This window comes from Ornithorhynchus anatinus, chromosome 1, assembly GCF_004115215.2.
Source record: "Ornithorhynchus anatinus isolate Pmale09 chromosome 1, mOrnAna1.pri.v4, whole genome shotgun sequence".
Lineage (NCBI taxonomy): Eukaryota > Metazoa > Chordata > Mammalia > Monotremata > Ornithorhynchidae > Ornithorhynchus > Ornithorhynchus anatinus.
The window spans coordinates 10,897,404-10,924,535 of NC_041728.1; the positions used below are offsets into that span (position 1 = coordinate 10,897,404).

Consider the following 27,132-nt stretch of genomic DNA (forward strand, 5'->3'; position numbering starts at 1 on the left):
AAGTGAAGCAGCAGGAGGATGTGGTAGGATCCCTGGCAGCCCCCTGGGGGTGGGGAAGTCCAAGGCTCTAGAGGCAGGGAATTCTCACTGCTCCTGCACTTAGCCTGGAGCCACACCACAAGGGGTAAAGAGTTCTTTGCCAACCTGTCCGTTGGTGTGGAAAGCAGCCAGCAGCAGAAGCCAGGGAGTTCCCACGCTCTCTGAACAACAGACCTGGCAATCAGGAACAAGTCAACTGAGGAACCGGAAGGAACTGCTCTAAACCTCACCCATCTTGAAAGTTGGCTGGGGGCAAAGGAGTTCAGATCCTGCAGGGATATAGCTGTGAGGTTGTAGTCCATGTATACACACATACACACACGACTTTCCCATTGCATTACCAAGGAGACACACTCCGGGTTTACGATCAACTTTAGATACAGCCATAAGCTCCTTCTGGACTGTAAGCTCGTTGTGGGCAGGGAATGACTGTTTATTGTTGTATTGCACGCTCCCAAGTGTTTAGTACAGTGTTCTGCACACAGTAAACGCTCAATAAATACGACTGAATGAATCAAACAAAATCTGCCCATTTGTCAATGCATTTATGAAGCCCCTCATTGATCAATGACATATTTTAGTTTCCTCAAATGACAATTTATAACTGATGGACTCAATTGTTTAAAGCACTCAATCACCTTGCCCATTCCAACTTACCTCCCTGATTTTCTACTATAACTCAGTCCACACACTTCACTCCTCTAAAGCCAACAACCACCTACTCACTGTACCTCGATCTCATCTATCTCACCATCGACTCTGGCCTGCAACACCCTCCTTCTTCATATTCAACAGAAAATCACTACCCCACTTTCAAAGCCTTATTGAAGACACATCTCCTCTAAGAGGACTTCCCCAGCTAGGCTCTCATTTCCTCTACCCCCAACTCCCTTCTGTGTCACTCCTGTACTTGGATTTTCACCCTTTATTCACCTGTCCCTCAGCCCCAAACCTCTTATATACACATTCATCATTTACTGATATTAATGTTTGCCTCCCCCTCTACACTTTGTCATGGGCAGGGAACGTGTCTACCAACTCTGTTTGACTGTATCTCCCAAACACTAGATAAGCAGTGTGGCTTAGTGGAAAGAGCACGAGCTTGGGAGTCAGAGGCTGTGGGTTCTAATCCCGTCTCTGCCGCTTGTCAGCTATGTGACTTTGGGCAAGTCATTTTTGACTTCTCTGTGCCTCAGTTACCTCATCTGTAAAATGGGGATTAAGACCATAAGGTCCATGTGGAACAACCTGATTATCTTGTATCTATCCCAGCTCTTAGAGCAGTGCTTGGCACATAGTAAGTGCTTAACAAATGCCATCATTATTATTATTATATTATTATTACTCAGTACAGTGCTCTCATTGGAAGAAGACAATAGTATCTTGTCTCCCTGCATGCATTGGAATAAAGAGCTCTCTTCACTCCTTCCTGCACTCTCCTAGCTGGTGATCAATCAATCAAAAGTATTTATTGAGTGCCTACTGAATGCAAAACACTATATTAAGTGCTCTGGAAAGCACAATGGTGTAAGAGACACAAAGAAAGAGGGTCTCTGCCCTCAAGGAATAAGTTTGATTCAGAAGACACTAGCATTATCAAAAGTATTCAACAAGCACCTGTTCTAGGCAGAGCTCTGTCTTAGGCCTTTGGGAGCAAACAAAAAAGTATAAAATATATGGCCCCTACTTTCAAGGAGCTTACAATCTAAATGGGGACACAGGTGGATACAGATAGTATACGTTAAATGGGTACAAGAGGGAAAACACAGAAACACCTGGTAACAACAAAAGCTAGACTGTAAGCTCGTTGTGAGCAGGGCACATGTCTACCAATTCTGTTTTACTGTACTCTCCCAAGAGCTTAGTAGAGTGCTCTGCATACAGTAAGCACTTAATAAATGCCATCAGTTGGACTGGATAACAATAAAAGGACATCCACTCAAGTGTTAATGGTGACTGCTGAGAAGATCTGATCAAGGACAGGGTAATTAGTGGGGGAATGCATTATGGAAAAGGGGGTTCTTTGGAGGGCTTTGAAAGTGGGTAGGGATGGGGCTTGGTGGATTGGAGGAGGGAGGGAGCTCCAGGCAGGAGGAAGGAAATGCGTAACGGGTTGGAATGAGGTGAGTCAAGAGCTAAATACAGTGCTATGGGCATCTGGGAGAAAACATTCTGGGTAAAGGATGCTACGGGCATCCCTCTGGAATTGGTGAAGATGAGCTGGCAGATACACCCAGGGAAATGCCTGACATGGCAAAGTCTGGCTAGCTCTTCACACTCTGGGCCACCCTTCCTTTGAGAGTTTTAAGGCCTACAGAACACAAGGTCCCTGTGGCAATTTCTTCTCTCGACTCTGGCCCCGTGTGAGAGCACCCACGGCAACTTTAATGCAGCATGCTCATTTCAGGCAAGGAACATGTCTGCTCATTCTTTTGTACTATCCCAAGCGCTTAGAACAGTGCTCTGCATAGAGATAGTGCTCAATAAATACCATTGATTATGGTCCCACTCCCCACACCCACTATTAGGGAGGAGAGAGTGATCATCTGTGTATAAAATGTAACAGTGTTTAACCATTGAATGAAGCAGTGTTTTAATTAAACCCAGAAAGCAGCCCGTGCCTCTAGGCTGTACGATCCCCAGATTTTAAGTGGGACACAGCACAAAGACAGAATGCCTTCTCTAAAGATTAAACATAAAGACCTGTGATTTGGGAGAGAACAATGGAAGTTCAAGAAAAAGGTAGATTTGGCTTGTGACAGGGATGGAATTGGATAAATACTCTGAACAAACAATAGTGATTTGAACTAAGAGAAATATCCCGCTTCTGAGTGCCTGCACCATGAGTTAAAAAAAGCTACAGCAACCATGCCAGTGATCTAATACATTTTCAACTCTGTTCACTAGTTGCAATTTGGTCTTTAAAAGCCCTAAGTTTTCATCCTAAAAACCATGAACTTTCTTGCTTCTCACTACCTTCACCGAGTACGTTGTTGACAATTGATTTTTTTCTAAAAAAATAAACCACTAACTCCAATTTGAAACTTTTTCAAATACAGCAACGAAATATACTGATCCTACTGTGCACGACAAAGCAGGTGTACTGATCAGCATGAGATGTGGGTGATGGAAGAAAAACTCTTTCAGGGAAAATGAGCCTTCTTCTGGCTGTCTTACTGCTAAGGAAAAGAATATGTTATTTGCAAATGTCAATTCCCAAGTGATCCTTCCCTGAATATGTTTACCACTGTTCCTGTGCTAGCAACGTTCCACAAGGCAGAGTGCTCTAATGATAGGGTTTCAAAACGAACTGCCTCCATGAACCAATTTTTGTCCTAATTTGTTCAGGTTTTCAAAGGTCTTTTATTTTCTTTGGGCACTAAAGACAAAATCCACATTCATTCCCTGGTTTCCCGGTTTTCAAGGGTGAAATTTTCTAAATGTGCTCCCGGTATTTCCAGCCATAGCTTTGCAAGCACTCTAGGGTAGGGAGGAGCAGTGAAAGGGCTTCTCTGAGTGAGAGGTGGCAAGATGCTGCTGGTTTGGGGCTTTTCTGTGAGGACTGACATTACATGACTTCAATATCTACCTACTAAAGCACACAGAGTGCTATCGGTTCATACTGCAGCCAACGTTGTCGGCAGGTTGGCGAGCGGACCTTTGGAAAGCATCCCACCTGCTGTTTATATTGGCGCCTGACCGAGCTTAAAAGGTAAAACTTAAAGCTCCTAGGGAATGATTTCTAAAATTAAAGACAACATAGTACTACCATCTCTAAATATTGCAATTTTTTTGGATTATAAATCAATTTGAAATATTAGTGGAACTGACAATTTTTTTTGCCTAGCTTTTTTCTACCCTTCAATCGTAGATACCTAGACCTTGAGTATGACGTGGGGCTAGATTTGCAACATGAAGTTATGATAAGTTTCATACATTTAAGAAATACAGTGGCTGATTTCAAGAAGCATAATTAGTTAGTTATGGTTTACTGTATCCGAATGCTGGAGTTAGATACACAATGGGAGAGGTAGAGAAAGCGGGTAGCTTATCTTCCTTTTACAGAAGAGGAGACTGAGGCGCAGAGAGGTTGCCCAAGGTCCCAGAGCAGGCCAGGGGCAGAACTAGGACTTCCAAGTCCATGCTCTTTCCACAACATCTCAATCCAGTAAAAATTCAGTGCCATTCATTTTAAATTTTAGGGAAGCGGCATGGCCTGGTGGAAGAAGCACGGGCCTTGGAGTCAGAGGACCTGAGTTCTAATCCCGGCTCTGCCACCTGCCTGCTGGGTAACCTTGGGCAAGTCACTTAACTTCTCTGTGCCTCAGTTTCCTCAACTACAACATAGGGATTCAATACTTATGCTGTGAGCTACATGTGGAATAGGGACCGTGTCCTGCCTGGTTAACTTTTACCTATCCCAGTGCCTAAAACAGTGCTGGACATACTGTAAGCCCTTAACAAATACCAATAAAAAACAATAGCAACAATAAAAAAAATATGGGAATGTTATCATTAGCACATTAGAGAGAGGACAGTTTACTACTCAACAACAGAGAAAACATCCAATTCCTCATCTTTGGTGTCCAAGCAGAGGTTAGTGGTGAGCTTCAGGGAAATACCCAAGGCCTTACGTCCTGTCATTTTATTCTCTAACCTGCCACAGACCACTGGTATTCTCCCAAGTGCTTAGTACAGTGCTTCAGTAAGCGCTTAATAAATATGATTCGATGAATGAATGAATCCCTAGGCTTGATGAATTCATAACCAGCCACTGCCTGGAAAACACTACTTCACGAATCCTTAATTCACTTATACCATGAGCGCACCAGACACGTCCCAAGGTTGGTTCACCCGCCGACATTCGTGTTCCTTCATTCATTCTTTCATTCAATCGTATTTATTGAGCGCTTAGTGTGTGCAAAGCACTGTACTAAGCACTTGTTCCTTACACGTTCCTTGGCTTAGCCCTGTAACATTGGTTGGAAGATAAGTCTAATGGCTACAACAGTTCCGGTACATCTTCAGGAGTGCTGCCTAAGAGTGCCTTCTTTCCCTTCACTTTTGGTTTGACCATATGACTGATGGGCATGAAATTAGCCAGGATTTCTTAGTCTGAAAAATTTAACCTGGAGACAGCATGGCTTAACGGATAGAGTCTGGGCCTGGGAGTCAGGAGACCCAGGTTTTAGTCCCAGCTCTGCCACTTGCCTGTTGTGTGACCTTAGGCAAGTCGCTTAACCTCTCTGGGCTCCAGCGATTTCATCTTGTGAGACTGTGAGCCCCAAGTGGGAAAGGGACAGTATGCAATCTGATAACCTTGTATTAATCCCAGCACTTAGCATGGATTACGGGTTTAATAATTGCCATAATTAGAAAATCTGCTAGGCCGGCACAAGTAGCATTCATCAATCCACCTTCCCATCATATCCCTTATCCACTCTCCCCATAATATTCACCGCTAACAAAATCCCACTCCCATAATCCTCTTTGGTATTTGTTCCTTTTTACTATTCCCATGAAGAGAGAACTTTCTGGGCTTGCATGGGTCAATCAGCACAACTTGCCTGCCCTCGCCCACCTGTTCTAAATGTCATGAGTCTTTTCCATTACTCTTCTATTGTTTTGTTCACTAGACTATCCAACGCTAATTCCACCTCATCCATACGGATAATGTTGCTGTATTTTTCTCCTCGGTCTTGATCCTATGAATTGGTGAAATTTTTCAACTTTTCACCTAAGTCAGGGCAGTTTCTGAGAGGTGGTGGTGCAAACTCATCCCCAGTCCTCTCCTTCACAGATTTTGGTCACTGCTGCACTCTGTTCAATGTGCAGTTTGTTGTGTTAGCATGTAACCCACTCATTCATCTCCAACCTGTGGCCATTTAGCTTTGTCGTCACGATTTGACTTCTTGGTTTTCTATACAGAGCATCTTCTGCTCTGCACTAAAATCCAGGTATGACCCTTTTAGTGCCCTGAATAAAATCACTCATCTGCTAAAATGATTACAGCTAAAAAGGAGAGTGATGGGAAAATTGCAAGGAAAAAAAAAACAACAAACAGTAGACGTTTTAAAAGCTCAGCAGTACCTTGAATTTTGAAGATAACATCAGCTAGCATCGGCGTATTAAAGAAAAACCTGAGAGAAGTATTATAAAACCACAGGGGTCTTTTGGACTGAAAGGATCTACAGTTCTTCAGGCAGTTTACCTACAAGACAAAAACGAAACAAAAAACCAACCAAAAATCCAAAAATTCTGTGCCATATGTTTTGACATTATCTTTAGAATTGAGGAGAGATACCAGCATTGGATCTGTGCTCCATTTTCTGACAAAGTATACGATCTATGAATCTGTCTTTCATGGGAACTTAATTCACTTTAGAAACACATATCATGCCTTAAATCATAAAACCACAAAGGAGAATGTTGAGGTTGCAGTCTATGAGCTAAGCTGTGTGCAGAAACAGACAAAGACTAACTGAGCAGCTGATAAGCTATGTGGTTCAAGCCATAGTCCTTGGATTCACTTATCTGATCTATCAAATGGGAATGAAAATTTTAAAAGCTAGCCTACTCAGAGTGGCAGAACTTATTGCTAAAGGAAACTGCTATTTAAATAGTTATCTCCAGGATCAAACTAAGAAAACTCAGATCAAACAGTAGATTATGGTGTTTTCCCCACCTTTTCCTTATCACGTGACCTGTTGTTATTCTGAGCATTAATCATCTTTTCAACGTGTAAAAACTGGAAAACACCTAATACTATTGTTATTAGCAATAATGATGATAATAATTAAGGATATGTAAGCATTTCCATACTAAATGCAGGGCAGATTCAAGGTTGGATTCAGTCCCTGTTCCACCCAGGGCTCAGGATCCATCTTTTCCCCATTTTACAGGTGAGAAAACTGAGGCCTGGAAAGGTTAAATAACTTGCCCTAGGTCACACGATAAGCTGATAGTGGAACTGGGTTTCAAACCTGGGGGTCTGACACCTAAACCCTGTGCTCTGTCAACTAGATCACACTGCCCCCTAATTAATCAAGGGTGCTTCCTATGTGCACAGCACTGTACTAGGCACTGGGGAGAATACAACAGAGTTGAAAGATACATTCTCTGCCCACACATAACAAGCTTACAGTCCTAATAGTGGTATTATTGTAAGTCCATTATTGAAGGTCTCATGTTTTTCATCCTATGACCACTTTGAGGAGCAGTATGGCCTAGTGGAAAGAGCAAGGGCATGGGAGTCAGAGGACCTGGGTTCTACTCCTGCACACAAATAGCCTGATGAACACAGTGCAAATCCCTGAGAAGAGAGAAATACCACACCCTTCTGCAACAGCTCAGCTGACTAGATAAAATCTAAGAACTTTATCTCAGCAGACCCTCAAAACTGGGCTAGGATCTGTTTGCCTGTGGGCTGCAGATCCACAGAGAATGAGTGTCTCCTTAATATTTTACATCAACAGGTTGGAACCACAAATGAAATACTGATTATCCTCATTTTACTAATCAACAAGGTACAGGAGAGCAGGTTTGAACTTTTTTTTAGCTTTGAAGGCCTATCAGTAAACGTATTGACCTGGGAGAAAACTGTGAATTTTACACCTGACTAAATAGATTTTTCTGGCAGAATTCCTGGAAAAGCTAGTAGCAAAAAAGAGGAAATCAATCCACTTCTGAAGAAAATACTAGGACTGAAGGTATAAACCGATGATCCAGTGTCAATCTCCAAAAATTTATCACAGACACCAAAAGTCATTGGACTTTGAACTTTGAGAGGGTTTAGAGAATATTTACATCCTTTTCTGGATATGAATGCTATATAAGTAAAATAAAGTAATAACTTCAGGTGTACAAGCTGATTGAATGCTGCACACAGACTTCAGAATAGTAACTATTTTATAAGAAACAACTTATTTATATTTTCATGCACAAAAGATCTGAAATCCAAAATGAGAATGGGTATAGTCATTTTGCTTTAAAATAATGGTGTTAAAGAATATTTGCTGATAGAATTCAATGACTTTAAATGGAGATATATAAAAGAACTGCTCTTTTAAGAAAAGAAGCATCCTCCTCCTTATTTATTTCCTAATTTTTCCAAATGAGCTTCAGTGGATTCTACAACACTTGAGCTATGGGAGCAATTGATCAATTTCCCTCCAACTCACCCATATTCTCTGCTTCCATGGGAATTTGAGTTACATTGGATCCATATATTCAAAAACATTTCTACCAGTAATGATGACGTCTGTCTCTTCCTCTAGACTGTAAGTTCATTGTGGACAGGGAACGTGTCTACTAACCCTATTGTTTTGTACTCTCCCTAATGATTAGTACAGTGCTCTGCACACTGTGTGTGCTCAACAAATACCACTGATGTTGTTGATGATGATGATGAGACAGTAAAAGGCAGAGTAACCAAGAGTGAGCTAAATTAGGGAAATGATGTACCTTTCCTGGAACTTTCAAAATGCATTTCACTTTCTCAAGTACACCTAGAACATTCCCAGGGTCTTTCAATCTCTTCTTAATATCTTCTTCCAATTCTTCCCATTGAAAAGCACCTGAAAAAAAACAAACCAATCAGCTAATACACTGCAAGATCATTGTGGGCAGGAATTGTGTCTACCAACTCGGCTGTATGAACTCTCCCAAGCACTTAGTAACTCTGCACAGAGTAAGCGCTTAGTGAATACCACTGATTAATTTAGGAAAGGAGAAAAACAGTGATACTCTTTCAGAATTGAGAATAGTCTCATAATTAAGGATGGGGAGTTCTCCCATAACCCATGTTTTCACTGTGTGTTTTGGGTAGAACGCCGTTGGGGAACTGCTGTAACATTCTTCAACAATTCCTGTCTTTTTGGAGAAAAAGAAATGACACATCAGAATAAAGAGTTGGCCTTGCCCATGGCACTGATCAAGGTGAGGGGCTATAACAGACCTTGTCTCTAACGCAGAGTTCGTGAAGAAAAATAATCCTTGTGTTATCAGACTGGCCAGTCCAAAAAATAAGCCAGCTTTCCTCAATCCAGTCACAAATAGTTACTTGCCCTGAACAATTAGACAAGGAGTTATTTCCAAGACTCAGCTCTTCTCTATCAAGTACCAGAGGAAGTCTGAGTAAAGCAAGAGGTGAAAATTTACTCACATTTCATTTTATAACACATTTTCATGGTCGGAACAGACAACACAGACTATGCCATTACTAAGTTTACATTGCCATAGAAGATCAGGAATTTATCTGGAGGGTTGTGCACTGCAGACAGCTTATCTGGATTAATTAGATTCCCAAATGGAATTTTATCAGTTAATTGTTTAGTTCTCCACTTTGGCTGTAATCTACAGTCAGGTATTGATGTTAGCCAATAGCTCTGGTGTTAACCCTGATTCCTCTTTCAGCCACCATATTCAGCCTGTCACCAAATCCTGTCAGTTCATCATCCAGCATTCCAGAATCTGTCCCTTCCTCCACATCCAAACAGAACCCCTCATCCTCCAGCGCTTAGAACAATGCTTGGCACATAGTAAGCACTTAAATTAACAAATACCATTATTATTATTATTGCTGTTGTTATTACCACCTAAACCCTCTACTCCTCCTCTTTCCCATCAATGTAGAGAACATCACTATCCTCCTGTCTCATAAACCCTTAATCTTGGCATTATCTTTAACTCATCTCTCTCATTCAACCCACTTTTTAATGTCATCAATTCTGTCAGTTCTACCTTTTTTAATTTTAAAGGTATTTATTAAGCACTTACTATGTGCCAAGGACATACTAAGCACTGTGGTAGATACAAGATAATCAGGTTGGATATAGTCCATGTCCTACACAGGCTCACAGTCTTAATCTCCATTTTACAGAGGAGGTAACTGAGGCACACAGAAGTTAAGTGACTTGTTCCAGGTCACACAGTAGGTATATGGGAGAGCCGGAATTAGAACCCAGATCCTTCTCACTTCCAGGCCCGTGCTCTATCCACTAGACCATGCTAATTCTCACAACATCTCTAAAATCCACACTTCTCTCTCCAACCAAACTGCCGTTTTGCTGATCCCAACACTTATTATATCTCTCCTTGATTATTGCATCGGCCTCCTTGCTGACCTCCGTCTCCTGTCTCTCCCCACTCCAGTTCTTACTTTTCTCTGCTGCATGGATCATTTTTCTAAAAAAAAATTCAGCCCATATCTGCCCACTCCTCAAAAACCTCCAGTGGTTGCCTGTCCACCTCCGCATTAAACGGAAACTTCTTTAAAGCACTTAATCAGCTCTTTCCCCTCCTACCTTATCTCGCTGATTTCCTACTCCACTGTACCTTAATCTCATCTATCTTGCCACTGACCCTTTCTCCACATCCTTCCCCTGGCCTGGAACTCCCTTCCCTTCCATATCCAACAGGCCACCCTTCCCCCCTCTTTCAAAGATTTATTCAAACCTCATCTCCAAGAAGTCTTCCCCGACTAAGTCATTTTCCCTCCTCCCTCTCCCTTCTGCTTTGCCTTTGCACTTGGAGCTGTCCCCTTGAAACGTTTGGTATTCACCCCATCCTCAGCCCCACTGCACTTATTTACACATCTGTAAATGATTTTAATGTGTGTCTCTCCATCTACACTATAAACTTCTTGTGGGCAGGGAACATGTCTGTCAACTCTGTTGTATTATACTCTCCCAAGTACAATGCTCTACACATAGTAAGTGCTCCATAAATACCACTGATTGACTGATGTCAACCTTTGTTCTCCAAAGGTAAGTTGTCTTATCCGCAAAGGACCCAGCAGTGGCATCTCCCAAACCTCTCTCTCCTTTTCACCCTCACTTCCCATCTCCTCTTTCTATTTTGCTGCCTCCCTTCTGCTCTCCCCCTGCCCCCTCTCCCCTTTTTGCCTTCTCTCCTTCCTTTCACCCTTTCCCTTGCACCCCTTTCACTCCTCCTCCTTCCACTTCCCCATCCTCACCTGTCTTTTGTTATGGCATTTAAGTGCTTACTATGTGTCAGGCACTGTACTAAGCACTGGGTAGATACCAGCTCATCAGGTTGGACACATTCCATATCCCACGTGGGCCTCACAGTCTTAATCCCCATTTTACAGATTAGGTAACTGAGGCACAGAGAAATGAAGTGACTTGACCAAGGTCACATAGCAGACAAGTGGCGGAGGCGAGATTAGAACCTGGGTCCTCTTACTCCTATGCCCATGCTTTAACCACTTAGCCCCACTGTTTCTCCCCACCCCCATTTCCTTCTTCCTGCCTCCCTGGCCCCTCCTACTTTAGGGCCCACCCACTCTCCCACCTGACTTGACCAGACTTCTTCTGGTCACTGTAGCTGCTGGACTATGGAAAGCTCTTCCATATGCATAGTCCAAATAATCCACACTGGTCCACAGTTCAGTCAATCGATCAATCAGAGGTACTTATTGAGCACAACTATGTGCAGAGCACTGTACTAAGCACTTGGAAGAGCAGCTTGAGGAAGGAATCCCAAATCCATTTAGATCAGTAGCATGCAAGCTATGTGGTATAGTGGATAGAGCACAGGCCTGGGATTCAGAAGGACCTGGGTTCTAATCTTGGCTCTGCCACTTGTCTGCTGTGTGGCCTTTGGAACTTCACTTCACTCGGCCTCAGTTATCTCATACGTAAAATGGGGATTAAGATTGTGAGCCCTATGTGGGACAGGGACTGTGTCCAACCTGATTAACTTTTTTCTACCCCAGCGTTTAGTACAGTGCCTGGCACCTACTAAACACTTAACAAATACCATAAAAAACAGTAAACCTCATGTTGCTACTGAATCATTTGGAGAAGTGACACAGTACAAAACCCTAGGAAATTCAGACCTCAGTGGGACTGGCAGAAAGGTTTATATGAAACACTGAAGTAGTGGGGAAGGGTTTTTGGCAGTCAGAACATCACAGTGGGGGAGGGGACAGCACCTCTGCTACCGTTATCCTACTTCCAAAAAAAAAAAAAAACCACTATCCTTGGACTGGGAACTTCTGCTTTCTCTAGCAACTAGTTCATGTTACATACCAAAGCGCGTGACCCAGGCTGGGGCCTGCCAGGAAAGATGAGCACATAGCCAGGAGTGAGGCTGGGTGTCATTCCAAAACTGGGGTGACCAAACATAAACGCTAGGACTGGTTTAATGGGTCTGTTTATTCTCGCAGAGTTTTTGTTTCTCCAGGCTGAGGAATTATTTTTTCCTCTGTATTCCAGGAGATCCGTGGCCAGAGGTATTTTGGTGAATAAGCTGCCCTGCTGCCCATGTAAGATCCTTGGCCCTGAGGGAATTCAGGGACCAGGAAGCTGCAGACTGCATTACCGCATCTGCTGCTTATAAAAAAATTTGTCAGGTCAGTCCCAGTCTAAGGGTTCCCCAAATTCTGGTCTTCATGGAAGTAGATAATTTCATCTTTATCTTAAAATGCATTTGTTTTCTTCATGACTTTGTTTTCAACTTGCTTTTGAAAAAAAAAATCTTGCCCTGGATTGCTTTTAAAGAATGTAAATTGCCCAAATATGTAGTATCAAAACACAAAAATGTTCAAGAAAACTTAAAAGGCTGCTTTCTGAACTTTGTCCCACAAGGGCCCTGGTTCTCCTCCCTGGCACCGGCTCCGATAAGCTGCAATCCGAGGCTGTTGAAGGCTTATGACATATAAGACTCGGTTTCAAGAAGACCAGAAAGGAAATTGCCTTGACTTGTTTTTTTCTGAAAATTAAGATCTAAATATCAGTGGTGCGCGGTGGGTTTTAAATGAAGTCATGCCGTAAAAACTGCAGCATGCGACATCACATCACATGTCCTCAAAACAAAAGTCTTGTCTATCCTAGGGACTCTCCTGGCTTTCTTTTGACACATGTTAACGGGAATCAAAAAGGAAATAACGGTAGCCACAGTATCCCCCTTTGCAGAAGATCTATACATGGTGACTGCTGCTTCCTGGAGCCTATATTGATTCCCTGCTAATTTCCTTAGTTGCCCTGTCCCCTCACTCTTCCCAGCAGCACTTCAGTAGCCCCAAGACTTACAATCAATGTTATTTACTGAGCACTTATTCATTAATTCAATCCTATTTATTGAGCACTTACTCTGTGCAGAGTGCTTAGAAAGTACAATTCGGCAATTGTTAGGAAATTCACCAGTAGGAAATTTGAGAACCTTCTTCCAACAATATGAGCCTGCTGGACATAGCATGATACTGTGTCGGAAGAAACAGCTTAGGCAAATGAGCTCAGCTTTGGATTCGGTGAGTACCACAGTACGAGTTTTCCCTAACGTACTAGAAACTGTGGCTTTCACATAGCACAAAAAAAGAGATAGTGTTAGAAGAAGCAGAAAGCTATGCTGAGCTCATACGGCATGACCTTAGATCAAATGACATGCTTGGACTCCTTCAGTCCCCAAAACTAAGTATAATATCTGTAATTTATCACATCTGTAATTTATATATTTATATTAATTCCTGTCTCCTCCTCCAACATTGTGGGCAGGGAATGTGTCTGTTATAGTGTTAAATTGTACTCTCCCAAGTGCTTAGTACAGTGTTCTGCCTACAGTAGGCACTCAACAAATACAATCAACTGACTGGCTGACATAATAAATGCCTATTATAATAAAATAAACAATTATTTTTTTTTGTAGAGAGCATTATTGCCATGCTTTTAGGTTCCTGGCTCGTCATATTTTGCACAACTTGCATACTCTGACTCCATACGTCTGCTAAATGTACACTGATGATCCAAAAGACAAATGCTTTGACTACTCATTGGTTACTTTCTTACTAGTAATAATAATAATTGTGCTTTTGTTAAGGGTTTACTGTGTACCAAGCACTTTTCTAAGCTGTGGGGTAGCTACAGGGTAGTCGGATCCTATGTGGAGCTCTCAGTCTAAGTAGGAGGGAGCACAGGAATTGAATCCCCATTTTGCAGAGGAGGGAACTGAGGCACAGAGAAGTGAAGTGACTTGCCTATGGTCACACAGCAGGTAAGTGATGGAGCAGGGATTAGAACCCAAGTCCTCTGACTCCCAGGTCTGGGCTCTTTCCTCACTGCTTTCCCAGTCATAGTACGAGTCATAGTGCTTGGCTGCATCCTTGTCCACATTCTTGTTCGTGACACCCACTGCCCAGCAGGAACACGACTGACAGAGATGAATATTTCCGCACAACCAGCACTAGAATCAATTCCTTCACATACGTTCTTAGCTCTGATACTTTCGTGAATGCCTGGAGACTCACTTGCTGTTCTGGATGGCAGACTCCATCTTTGGACATTATTTATGAATCCTAATTATGCTCCTTTAATGCAAGAGTTTCATCCCTGAAAAACTCGTGCTGTGGTACTCACCGAATCCAAAGCCGAGCTCATTTGCCTAAGCTGTTTCTTTTGACACAGTATCATGCTATGTCCAGCGGGCTCATATTGTTGGAAGAAGGTTCTCAAATTTCCTAATGGTGAATTTCCTAACAATTGCCGAATTGTACTTTCTAAGCACTCTGCACAGAGTAACTGCTCAATAAATACGATTGAATTAACGTAGCCTTCATTAGCCTTCATAAGCCTTCATTAACATAGCACAGATAGTCCCAATCGTTTCCTCCAGCAATCCACTGGAATCTGCATTCTAAGAAGGCTACCAGGCATTAACAGAGAATGTTTCCTGATTTCCTAAAAATGCTCTACCTGAAACGTGTAGCAATAGCAGATGAAGAGATTATCTCTGTCATGTTTTATCAATGACCAAATAGATACACACTATGTCTAATAATCAAAAATGTCACAAAATTCAAAAACTGACATACTCTCTTATCAAGGGACCAAACCCCGGCCCAATGCAAAAAAACCCAAAAAACCTTAACACAAGTGGCCCAGTATCTCACTTTAGAGTTGACAGTACCACCTTTTGGAGTGCTACACTACCACCTAAGTAGTGGGCTACTATGGCAGGACCCGTTGGGTGCCACTTTCAGCTGGAGTGGCAGGAGGAGACCCCCCGAATCACCACAGCGGTGGGTTGGCATCAGAGAGAAGGTAGAATGGAGGAGAGGCTGCTTGGACTCCTCTTCTTTCTCCTCTCCTCTTCCCCCTCATTTTACAAATGAAGTAACTGAGGCACATAGAAGTGAAGTGACTTACCCAAGGGGCCCACAGCAGACAAATGTCGAAGTCGGGACTAAGTTCTCTGAATCCCAGACCCATGTTCTTTCCACTAGGCCATGGCTGCTTCTCGGAAAGTCTCAATCAAGGTGTTTACCAATCTTAAATCGGCCATTAAGGTGGGGAGAGGCTTTTTAGCCAATAACCCTTTGAACTGAACTTGTTAGCTACTGAAGGATTACTGCAGTGGTAAACCTCCCCTCTTGATTACTTCCATCTACTCACTGCAGAAATATCTTTCCAGGACAGATCTGCTCTGCTGTGAAAACCCTCTGCTGATGCCCATTGGCTCAGTCTGCCCCTTGCACGTTTTCATTTTTGCCTTGTGAATACTAGGCTTGGGCTGACAGCTTTGGTAAACAGCTGAATTACAGAAACGATCCCACCCTAGTAAAGAATTCTTTCTCAAGCATTCCAGTTAGGCAAATACAACAGGACATCCTGTTCTCTAAAGGCACAGAGTTCACTCTGAATGTACTATAAAACAGGATGGACTATGTCACCCTAGACAGCAGTGGTGTTACAACATATTTTTTAAAGATGAAAAGATTTGCCAACCGAATTGGTCCAACCTTGAATTTTTCAAAGGCCAACACTACACTATTTAAGTTGTCTTCTGAAGTCACTTTATTTCCTGAACAGGAAATGTCCACTTTATTGTTGTCCAAATCCCTTTTATTACTTTCCAGGTCTGAGTTAGTTTTCTTTACAAAATAGAACTGAAGGCTCACTCCTCCTTTCATCAAAGGGAAGTCCATCCCCAGGAAGAAGCCGGCCAGAATTTTGGCAAGCCCAAGAGAGCGGCAACGTTCTTGTTGGAACGTTCTTGCACAGAGGCCAATCAGTGAATGCAATCTATTGAGCGCTTACTGTGTGCAGAGCACTGTACTGAGTACTTGGGAAAGTATGACACAGCAGAGTTGGTTGACACGATCCCCTGCCCTCAAAGAGCTTGTAGCCTACAGGGTGAAGCAGGCACTAAAATAAATTACAAATAGGGGAAAGAGTAGAGCACAAGAATAACAATCAGTTGTATTTACCGTTTGCTAGGTTCTTGCACATTTTCCTAGATCTACTTTCTGAAGCACTAAACTCAACCTCAGATTTAAGAAAACACATTGAGTAAATAGCAGAGAAAAACAGGGCAGCAGTGGTTTTAATAAAAGACTGTGCAGTGACCTTAATCTCACCCCCAAATGGTAATAGCCTCCTCCTCCCCACCCCCATCCAATTTGTATTCATCATGTTTCCATGAAAAATTCTAAAGTGCTGACCCAGATTAAAGAGCCTCCTGCTAGCCCATTTTTTTGGGGGGGGGGGAGGGAGGAGGGGGAGATTGCCTTTAGAAGTGCTAAAGAATTCATTCTAATTAGTTGGATGGAAATACAAGCCCTTATCACACTTTTTCTGTTCCAGGAAAATAGCCCTCGGAAAATAACAAATCTTTTTCATAATGGAGGTTGACTCTTTATGGAATTTCCCATTGTTCCTTTTTCAATTAATAATCAAATGGCGGGGATGACAGACAGCAGAGGAGGCAGTAGCGCCATGATGGGAGCAGTAGGTAGGCGAGAGCCAGGCCAAGGGAACATGGGGAAAAAACAGGCAGGAGATCAGGAAGAGACTCAGCTAAAGGAGTCATTATTTATTTCTACTAATGTCTGTCTCCTCAGCTAGACTGTAAGATCTTTGTGGGCAGGGAATATGTCAGTTTACTGTTCTACTGCAGTCTCCTAAGCACTATACAGTGCTTTGCATACAATAAAGCGCTCAATAAATACGGTTGAATGAATGAAGAATCTAAATGCCATTTCAGCAGTTTTCCTCCTTCTGGTTCCCGACCACCCAATCTCTCTCCCTGACTTCCTCTACTCCTCTCTGAGGTTTCCTCAGGCCCACTCTCCTCCCCAGCCATTTGCCACTCTTTGAGGGAGTGAGATAACACGATGGATGTCGGCTGGACAGGACTTTTGATGAATGCCCTGGAGTTTCTTATACAATCTAGCTCCCTTGCTGTGTTGATTAAGAAGAAAGATTAGAAACTTTAAAGAAGTTGGGGAGGGAGATAAGACTAAGGCCAGTAGATTCATAAGACCCAAATAGCCAGCACTGCTTCCAAACAGCTATCTGGAGGTCCGTAGCTCTAGCTTTTGTAACTGCCTTGGAACAAACCCAGAACACTCCCAGGGTCATAACCTTCCTTCCCAAATTCTGGTCTTATTGTGAGCCAAGGCAGTAAATCTGTTAGGAATCAACACAACTTGACCAAATGAAGTTCGTTATTCCTGAGACTTTCTTCAACTGCAATCCACAGCAAATTTCAGACCATCAAAGAAGAAAATGGCTTATTAAACTGACCAGGATCAAGCATTAGAAGGTACCCTTGTTGGGAAGGATAATAATAATAATGAGGATCCTGATTAAGTGCTTCATATATTCTAAGCCCCGTGTTAAACCCAGGATTAAATTCAACTTCATCGGATCAGCCCCAATCCGACATGTACACAATAAGCATGTTTCAAATCGAAAGTTTGAAAGACATAAGTAGTCAGAACCATTCTGACAAGATACCTGAATAAATGAAGTGCAGAATGTCTGATAAACAAGAACAGAAGAGGGAGTCTTTAACAATGACTCTTACTGGTGGGTTGCATGGTAGCCCTCTGCTAGCTACTGGAAAAGCAGTCTCGACGGCCACTTCAAAGAGATCCTGGGCCGTCCGAATGACCACGGAATCCTGGACGTCGGCGGGACTCTTCACGTTGAACAGCAACATGAACACATTGCTTACGGAGCACAGGACAACCTTGTGGGCTTCTGCTACTTCCTTCAAGTCTTCAGTGTAAAATACTACGTCAACACATTGGCAGCAGAACAGCAAGTTGTGTAAATCCGAGTTATAATGTGAGGCTTCCCCCTTTAAGACAGGCATCTTTTCTGTTAAGAGGAGTGGAAGAACAAAACGATAACTGAATTACTTGACAACACTAAATGTGTTCCGATTTCAATTTTAAATCCTGCAAAATTTCACCAAAGCAAGTTTTTGCTCTTACGCGTTTCAATATTTTTCTTTAGCGATCAGTGGAATGCACGACGATAAAACCAAGGCCTACATTATGGAGTTGTAATGCAAATTTTCTCGGGCTCCCAGGCTCAGTAGTTATCATTCTGCACTTGCAGGCAGATAATGACACAGTGGAAACTGTTCAACGGTGAACTATTTTTATAGCTTACTTTAAAACGTTCTGCGAGATAATGAGGTTATATAGATTGTGACTGCTTGTATATATACCCAAACTGTTCCTAAAAAGTATAGCTAGCTATCAGCATAAACATTCTCTCATCCCCAACCAGATTCCCTCCCCATTTATTGAATATGTGCTCAGTGACCACCACTGGTTGACTGATTGATTCCTGCAACTTTAGGACTTCCATATCATCTAGGTACTTGGTTACTCAACCTTGCCAGTTCCTTTTTTTAATGTTATTTATTAAGTGTTCATTAGGTGCCAGGCACTGTACTGAGCACTGGGGTAGATACAAGCTAATCAGATTGAACACAGTCCATGTCCCACATGGGTCTCCCAGACTTTATCCCCATTTTGCTGATGAGGTAATTGAGGCACAGAGAAATTAACTGACTTGCCCAAGGTCCCACAGCAGGTAAGTGGAAGAGTTGGTATTAACACCCAGGTCCTTCTGACTCCCAGGTCCATGATCTATCCACTAGGCCATGCTGCTTATAATAAATAGTTAACTTCGTTTTTAAATAGTCATTATCATTATTGTTGAGCAAGCTAAGCACACTAATGGGAAATTGAGAAGCAGCGTGACCTCGTGATTAAAGCATGGGCCTGGGGATCAGAGGACCTGGGTTCTAATGCTGCTCCGCCACTTATCTGTTGTGTGACCTTGGGCAAGTCACTTCATTTTTCTATGCCTCAGTTATCTCATCGTAAAATGGGTATGAACACTGTGAGTCCCAAGTGAGGCACAGACTCTATCCAAACCAATTAGCTTGTCTATCTCAGAGCTTTGTACCCTGTCTGACACATGGTAAGCACCTAACAAATAACATAAAAAAAGAAACAAATTAAGCAGTCATTAGTTAGACTAAATACCTGGCTGTTCAAGCTGAGGTGGTCTAATTCCATGACACTTGCCACTTTTTTTCCTTTTCTTCATTTTTTCAGATGACTTCTGATTCAAGGTTTGAATCATAAAATATTCCAACTGAAATATGAAATACGTTTGACTTAGATGGTCCATAAAAGTATATAAGCAAACAAGTATATATGTACATCGATCCATATTTCCAAATGCTTTTTGACATGATAGAATTTACCTGAATGGATTAAAAGCAGCATATTGTTTTCCTTTTGAAATGAACTTACCCTGATTATCAGGTAGTAGAGTTGTTAAGGATCAACTGTTATTTGCCTAAGCATAGTTCAACAAAGCACTCATTCTAAGTGGTGCTCTCTTGTGTAAACAATAACGCTGGGAAAGACAACTAGATCTTTGGTAATTTTTTTTCATTTTTCAAGCAATAAGGGGAATTAGTATGGGAGTGCAAGGAAAAAATGGACAAATACTAGAATGTAGTTGAAAAAGAAAATATTTAATATGATAGAAAGCTATTTCACTAAGGGCTCAATTTCTTTTCATTAATTAAGCAAGGTATTGCCATAACAATCATGGCTTTCCAGACACTTTAGGAGAATAAAACTCAATTTTTCACATCAGGTGCATCTGAAGTCGCCATATGCTTTTTTTGTTTATCTTTCGACGGCCTTAGATTTCAGATTGGCTCCAAAATTCCTCCCTTTTTCAAATATCTCAAAAATGTATTTTTTTCTTTGTATTCTCATGGTTAAGAATCATGTTCTTGCTGCTGTCACCTGCATGCTCCTCGCCTCACTGATCTGTTTAGTTGGAATGAAAATGGTTATGATAGATAGACACCTAGTATCTGGGTTAAACCTTTTTGGGTAACTCTGGTGGGGCAGTTACCAGTTTCGGGGGATAAGAAAGAGAGGAAATGGCTTCAAGGCACACAAGCAACTGACATTTGCCTGGGTTATCAACCATATCAAATAGTATTTATTGAGTGCTTACTATGTGCAGAGCACTGTACTAAGCGCTTGGAATGTACAAATTAGAGTCTAATTGGGGGAGATGGGCAGACAAGAACAATGGCAATACATAGAGTTGAGGGGAAGAACATCTCACAAAAACAATGGCAACTAAATAGAATCAGGGTGATGTACATCTCATTAAACAAAATAAACAAAATAAATAGGGTGATGAAGATATATAATAATAATGTTGGTATTTGTTAAGCGCTTACTATGTGCAGAGCACTGTTCCAAGCGCTAGGGTAGACACAAGGGAATCAGGTTGTCCCACGTGGGGCTCACGGGAATGGAATCCGATTCATTCAATAGTATCAAGTGGATAAAGCGGGAGGGTTGCAGGGTGGAGAAGTGCCTCTCAGAGAAACACTCTAGGTTTAATCAGAGTTTCCCTATGACATCATGACGTTATGCCGAGCGCCCATAGTAATAAATACAGTAGCATCACGTGCGCCTGGCTGTCCTGTATCTACAGCCTAAAGACGAGGTGGCTACCAAAGGAGGGGCTGATGAAGCTGGCCCCATGGTTAGGTACTACATCTCCCAGAATTTCTCAGTAGTTTGAAGCCTTCTGGGAAGAAATGAGTTTCAGCTAAGGAGAACCACCCAAGGATGGGCAGGTGACGCATGTCCTGTGGTTAGGTTCTGTACCACCAGAATTCCTCAGAAGTCTGAAGCCAACTGGGAAGAAATGAGTTCCATCTAATGAGAATAACAGAGTTCACACATTCATAGAAAGCTTTTATGAATCAAGGCCAAAGTACCCAGGTATCTTTTCTGGTCCTTGCTCAAGCTCCCTTTCCTGACCTGGTGGTGTTGACTTTGGAGATCAAGTCAGGCTGACAGGTGTTAAATGGCAGTTTCTGAGTAATTTATTAAACTGTATCTCCACTGGGTAGTCTTTAAAGGAAGTATGGATGTTGTGCCCAAGAAGGTAAGAAGTAGTAAGCGCTCAATAAATACTATTGAATGAATGAATGAATAAGAAACTGAAAATGTCCTAAGATAAAAGCCTCTGGAGATTTCTAATCTATGTAAAAAATGAACCCCTCTAGAAGGAACTGGGTTTAGTTCTTTTCTCAGTAGTGAATCAAAATTCCTATGTAGTGACTCTTGTGTTCCTAACAGTGGGAGGTGAATTTTTCTGTGACCTTTCCTCCATTGGTATAAATTGACCTCCATTTTCAAAATGTCGTACAGACTATAGTGATGACATTGTAATTTGGAATCTTAATACATGAGCTTTGGCAAAACACAAAATCCTAACCTTCTTCCACTGCTGATTATTCTTTCCACAAACTTATTCTAATCACACACACATACAGTCTCATTCTCTCTCAACATATACAGACATATATATATATATATATATATTGAGAGAGAATGGAGAGTGAGGAAAGAGAGAATGAATATGAGAGAGGAGATATATGTATATGTATATTTATGGTATTTGTTAAGCGCTTTCTATGAACTAGGCACTGTACATTTGTAAACCACACAGCATCTGGGGCTGTTTTTGTTTCTTCCTCTTGGTGTCATAACTTTCCTTTAACCTCAGTTCCAGGGCAGTCACTCTTTCCATTTCTGATTCCTGCAAGTCAGCCTGTCTTGTCTTCTGCTGCCATTTCCCAATTGCCTAAGGCTACGTCACATCACTTGAGTTCGTGTTTCACCGAATCTTTAGCCCTGTTTATTTTGTACACCTTGCTTACAGTTACCTCATTTCAACTCTTCAATCAGCCAGTGGTATTTATTGCCTGTTTACTGTGTGCAGAGCACTCCACTAAGTCCTTGAGAGAGAAGCAGTGTAGCCCAATGGGAAGGTCATGGGACTAGGAGTCAGAGGACTTGGGTTCAGAGGACTTGGGTTCTAATCCTGGCTCTATTTCTTGTCTGCTCTGTGACCTTGGGCAAATCACTTAACCTCTCTGTGCCGCAGTTCCCTCATCTGCAAAATGGGGATTCTCCCTCCTACTTACACTGTGAGTCCCATGTAGGACCTGATTATCTTGTATCTACCTCAGCACTTAGTACAGTGCTTGGCACATAGTAAGCACTTAACAAATACCAGAATTACTATATTTATTATCATTTTCATATTACATTGCCCCCACAAGTAGCTTACAATCTAGTGGAGGCTGCAGATATTAAAATAAATAATACATTTGTACATAAGTGCTATTAGGAAGAGGTTGGGGTGAATGTCAAATACCTGAAGAATGCAGATCCAAGTGTGGAGGCGACACAGAAGGGAGAAGGAGTAGAGAAAATGAGGGCTTAATTAGGGAAGCCCTCTTGGAGGACATGTGATTTGAATAAGTCTTTGAAGGTGGGGAGGGTGGTGGTCTGTTGTACATGAAGAGGGGAGGGAGTTCCAGGTCAGAGGGAGGATATGATGAGACAGATGTGATGGAGGTAAAGTGAGTAGGTTGGTGTTAGAGGAGCAAAGCGTGCGGGCCGGACTGTAGTAAGAAATCAGCGAGTTAATGTAGGAGAGGGAGAGCTGATTGAGTGCTTTATCTGCATGGGTTCCCTGATGTCATCAATCATCTTCATAAGACTCACCCGGCAAAGGTATGTTGTAATGACCACGGCTTCAGGACTCGTGGTCTGACTGCATTCCAACCTCATTGTTTCTGACCCTGGTTGCTAATTGATGTTAAGCATTACCCTTGGTGGCATTAGTGGAAATGCTCTAGAAGTTGAATGGGGTGTTTGTGGAAGTTCAGATCGCTACTGCTGGTGAAGGCCTAGCCAGGATCTTTTTGGATCAACTGCTGAAGAACACTGTCAAGCTCGTTTGGCGCAGGGAATGTGTCTATCAACTCTACCCATCAATCAGTCAATCAATCAACCAATCATGGGTATTAACTGATTTCTTAATGTGGGCAGAGAATTGAACTAAGCAATCTAGACTGTAAGCTATTTGTGTCTACCACCTCTGTTGAACTCTCCCAAACACTTAGTTCAGTGTTCCACACAGTAAGCCGTCAGTAAATAACAATTGACCGATTAACTATTGATTAACCATGTACCTCCATGTTGCTTCTCTAGGGTTTACTGTTGTCATGCATTGTGCTAATCACTGGGGTATATATAAGATGATCAGGTCAGATAAGTCCTGCCCAATATACAGCTGAAGATGGAAGGAGAACAGGTATTGAATCCCCATTTTATTGAAGAGGAAACTGAGGCATAGAGATGCTAAGTGACTTGCCCAAAGTCATATGACAGGCAAGTGGCAAAGCCAGAACTAGAACCCAGGGGCTCAGATTCCCGGGCCTGTGCTCTTTCCATCAGGCCAAGTTGCATATAAATTTAGTCCCAGTCCATTTATCATTATTCCAGAGGCCTGTACCCTGGAATCTTCTAATCTTGTCTCAACTTTAACACATCTCTCAACTACCCAACTCCCTCCCCTTGCCCTAACCACATCTTCCATCTATGGATTAATTTGCTTTTCCTTCCCATCCATCTGATTTCCTGAATCAAAAACAATCTTCTTTTATGTGACAGCTCTCCTAACTGGCTTTTTTCCTTTCTTCCTCTCCAACCTCTACTTCTTTGGGAAAGGTTTTCCTTATCTTGACACCACCCACTTCACTCCTGATAAGTGAGGAAGAGCAGGCACTGGAAAATAAAACATAAACCAAGCAACTGAAGAGCGATTACTTCTCATTAGTGCTAAGTAATCATATTAAAACAACCAGTTCAGATGAGGCTTGAAGAAACCTCCATAATGAAACTTCATGGCACACCTAACAAGTCATACCAGCATGTTTTCACACACAAACTGAAATCCATTGTGCTACTGAGGCCTAGGACAAATTTGAAATTCAATTCAAAAGGGAAATACTCAAACCCATGTGGGGAGAGGTTTGGAAAGGCCAGATCCTGAGCATGACACTACTGGTTTGGTTATGGAAACATGGCCTTATAATGGTGAAAAGGAATAATAATAATAAAAATAATAATATTTGTTAAGCACTTACTGTGTGCCAGGCACTGTTCTAAAGTTCTGTGGTGGATACAAGCAAATCGGGTTGGACACAGTCCCTGTCCCAAGTGGGGCTCACAGTCTCAAACCCCATTTTACAGATGAGGTAACTGAGGCACAGAGAAGTGAAGTGATTCTCCCAGGGTCACACAGAAAACAAGGGGCAGAACTGCAATTAAAACCCGTAACCTTCTGACTCCCAGGCCCATGCTCTATCCACTACACCAATAAGACCCAAGAATGAACTAATTTAATGTCTTACCATTCAGAGCAACTTGTAAAAACAATAGTAAGGGATTTGCATAAAGAGAAAATGAAACAGTTTCCTCAATCCATCTTGATGGAAGACAAATCCTAATCACTTGCTTTTAGTTTTGAGCCCAATTTTCTCCCCCCAGCGCAGGAAAAAAAGGCTGCTAAAAACTGCAGAGAAAAACAATCTCATATCTCTGAATCTTTACATGAGGGAGAGCATGTCTCTGGAGAAGCAGCCTGGCCTACTGAAAAAAGCACGGACCTGGGAGTCAGAGGACTTGGGTTCGAATTCTGGCTCCACTACTTGCCTGCTGGGTAACCTTGGCCATGCCACTTAATTTCTCTGCGCCTCCGTGTCCCCATCTGTAAAATGGGGATTCAATACATTCTACTTTGACTATGACCCCATGTGGGGCAGGGACTCTGTCTTTCCTGATTATCTTGACCCTATCCTACCACTAAATACACTGCTTGGCACAGAGTAAGTGCTTAACAAATATCACACATACGATTATTATGAGTGCCCAGCATTTTTGTCCTTGAGAGCAAACTGTTGGTGTGAGCAGATTATTTGAATGGCAGGGTCAGAGAGTCCTGGTCTCAGACTCCTGGCACTTTGGGTGGGAGATAATATACAGACATAGAGATTGCCATTCCTGCCTGGCAAATGGAAAATGACTTTCCAAGTTCAGTGCAGAGGGAAGAGGCTGGAAGGCAAGAAGTGTGGTCTTGGGAATTGGGTATGACTGCATTTTGTCTTTAGCTCCAAACAGTTATGTCCTCGGAAATTCCGATGAGAGAACTGTGCTAAAATTTAAATTTTAGTTTGTCGATGGGGAAAATGGCTTATCTCGCAAAGCTGAAGTATGGCTTATTCATTGTATAACATAATCTTTCACTTACCACTCCTCCAAAATATTTTCCTACATAGAAGTCATTGAGGCTGTGCAGTTCAAGGTAAGTAGCTCCGAGATCTTTAGCCAGCTGGATTCCTTCAGAAGCAGTGACACAGGTACCTCTGTCAGAGGTACACAACGGGCAAGTACAAGGTAATTCTTCTGAGGAAATAAATTTGAATCCTATAAGACATTTGCAATCAACAGATAAAAAAGCACTGATAGCCCCACCACCACCAAAAAAATCAGTGGATTCAGACATCAGTCATTAAGAAATCAAAAACTGAGCACTTGCCAGCTTCCTCTGAATGCCTTAAGCAGTAAAATTCAATAACGATATCTGTGGCACCCAGCATAAAACTTGTCAATGATGCAGGTAAATCATGACCCAAGATAAACAAATATTAATAGGGAGAAAAATAAGCTGATGTTTAGAAAACTAAAGACTCAACCTCAAGAATCGATATGCCAAGAAAAGCTCATTCAGCTGTTCAGAGCTTCTGCCTTAATCTTTAGAAAGAAAGGCACTAAAGAGAGGGCATATCCGATCATTAGTGTATCTGTCTGCCTAATCAGAATTATGAATTCTGAAAAATGTTATTTTTTTTTTACAAGAAGGCAACAAGACTCAATAATTCTGGCTTCATTCAGGGAACATGTCTATTAACTCTGTTGTACCATACTCTCCCAAGAGCTTAGTACAGTGGTCTGCATACAGTGAATGCTCAATAACCCACTGACTGATTTGAATGCATCAAAAATTAGAATGACTAGTAAAAAGATATTAATTAAATCTTTCTATTTAAACCACTAATCAATCAATGGTATTGGGTGTACAGTGTGTATAGCTCTGTATTAAGTACTTGGGAGAGTACAATACTATAGAATTGGAAGGCATGTTCCCTGACACTAATGGAAATGCTTAATTTACACATTTTCTTCTAATATTTTCTACATAGAGAATAATTACAGGACACAATTGGGTTTGATTTTAAAATTGCATTTCTATTAAACAGGATCATTTTGGTAGTCCTGACAATATTAGGTGTTTTAGCCAAAAGTAGGTAAAGTCAACTAAAATGACAGAAGGAATCTACATAATCCCCCAAATCTCCTTTTGTTAATTTCAAATTTACTAATTATTTAGCAGTAACTTCCATAGTTAATAAATACCGTCAATTGACTGAGAGTGTTTTTGTCATTTATGACAACTAGAAAAGTACCTAACTCAACTGCATCCTCCATCATTTTGAATTGCAATTAAGTGACAGTTACCTGACATTACCATTAAAACAAAATTATGATGACAAAATACAAAGTAGAGGTGGTCTAATAATCACAAAAAAACTGCATGGAATTTACGATCTAAGCTTTTTCACCTTTTATCTAATCATCTGCACAATGCTTTCAACACCCCTGCTGTGGTGTAATGATAAGTGGCGGGCTCTGGGAATCAGAAGACTGATTTCTCTGGCCTGGCAGTCCCTCCTCCTTCATATTCACTGAACCTCGAAGCATTTATCTATATATCTTTATATTTTTGTAACTGACCATAGCTGTGATTTATTTTCATGTCTAATTTCCCTTCTAAACTGGGATCCCTTCTAAAGGGATCACGTCTATCA

At 41.8% G+C, this 27,132-nt stretch overlaps 1 protein-coding gene across 2 annotated transcripts in view; it reads right to left on the reverse strand.

Moving 5' to 3' along the window:
* Positions 1–27,132, reverse strand: part of RHOBTB3 (Rho related BTB domain containing 3) — a 55,819-nt gene that overhangs the window by 17,740 nt on the left and 10,947 nt on the right. Inside the window, exons 4-8 of one of the 2 annotated variants that reach the window (XM_029059216.2) lie at positions 25,515–25,666; positions 19,346–19,457; positions 17,796–18,161; positions 8,503–8,615; positions 6,130–6,250 (exon numbers count right to left, since the gene is read on the reverse strand). In XM_029059216.2, coding sequence (XP_028915049.1) covers positions 6,130–6,250; positions 8,503–8,615; positions 17,796–18,161; positions 19,346–19,457; positions 25,515–25,666 — 864 coding nt within the window. Of the gene's footprint in view, positions 1–6,129; positions 6,251–8,502; positions 8,616–17,795; positions 18,162–19,345; positions 19,458–25,514; positions 25,670–27,132 lie in introns of both variants that reach the window. The other variant, XM_029059212.2, reaches the window with a different exon arrangement.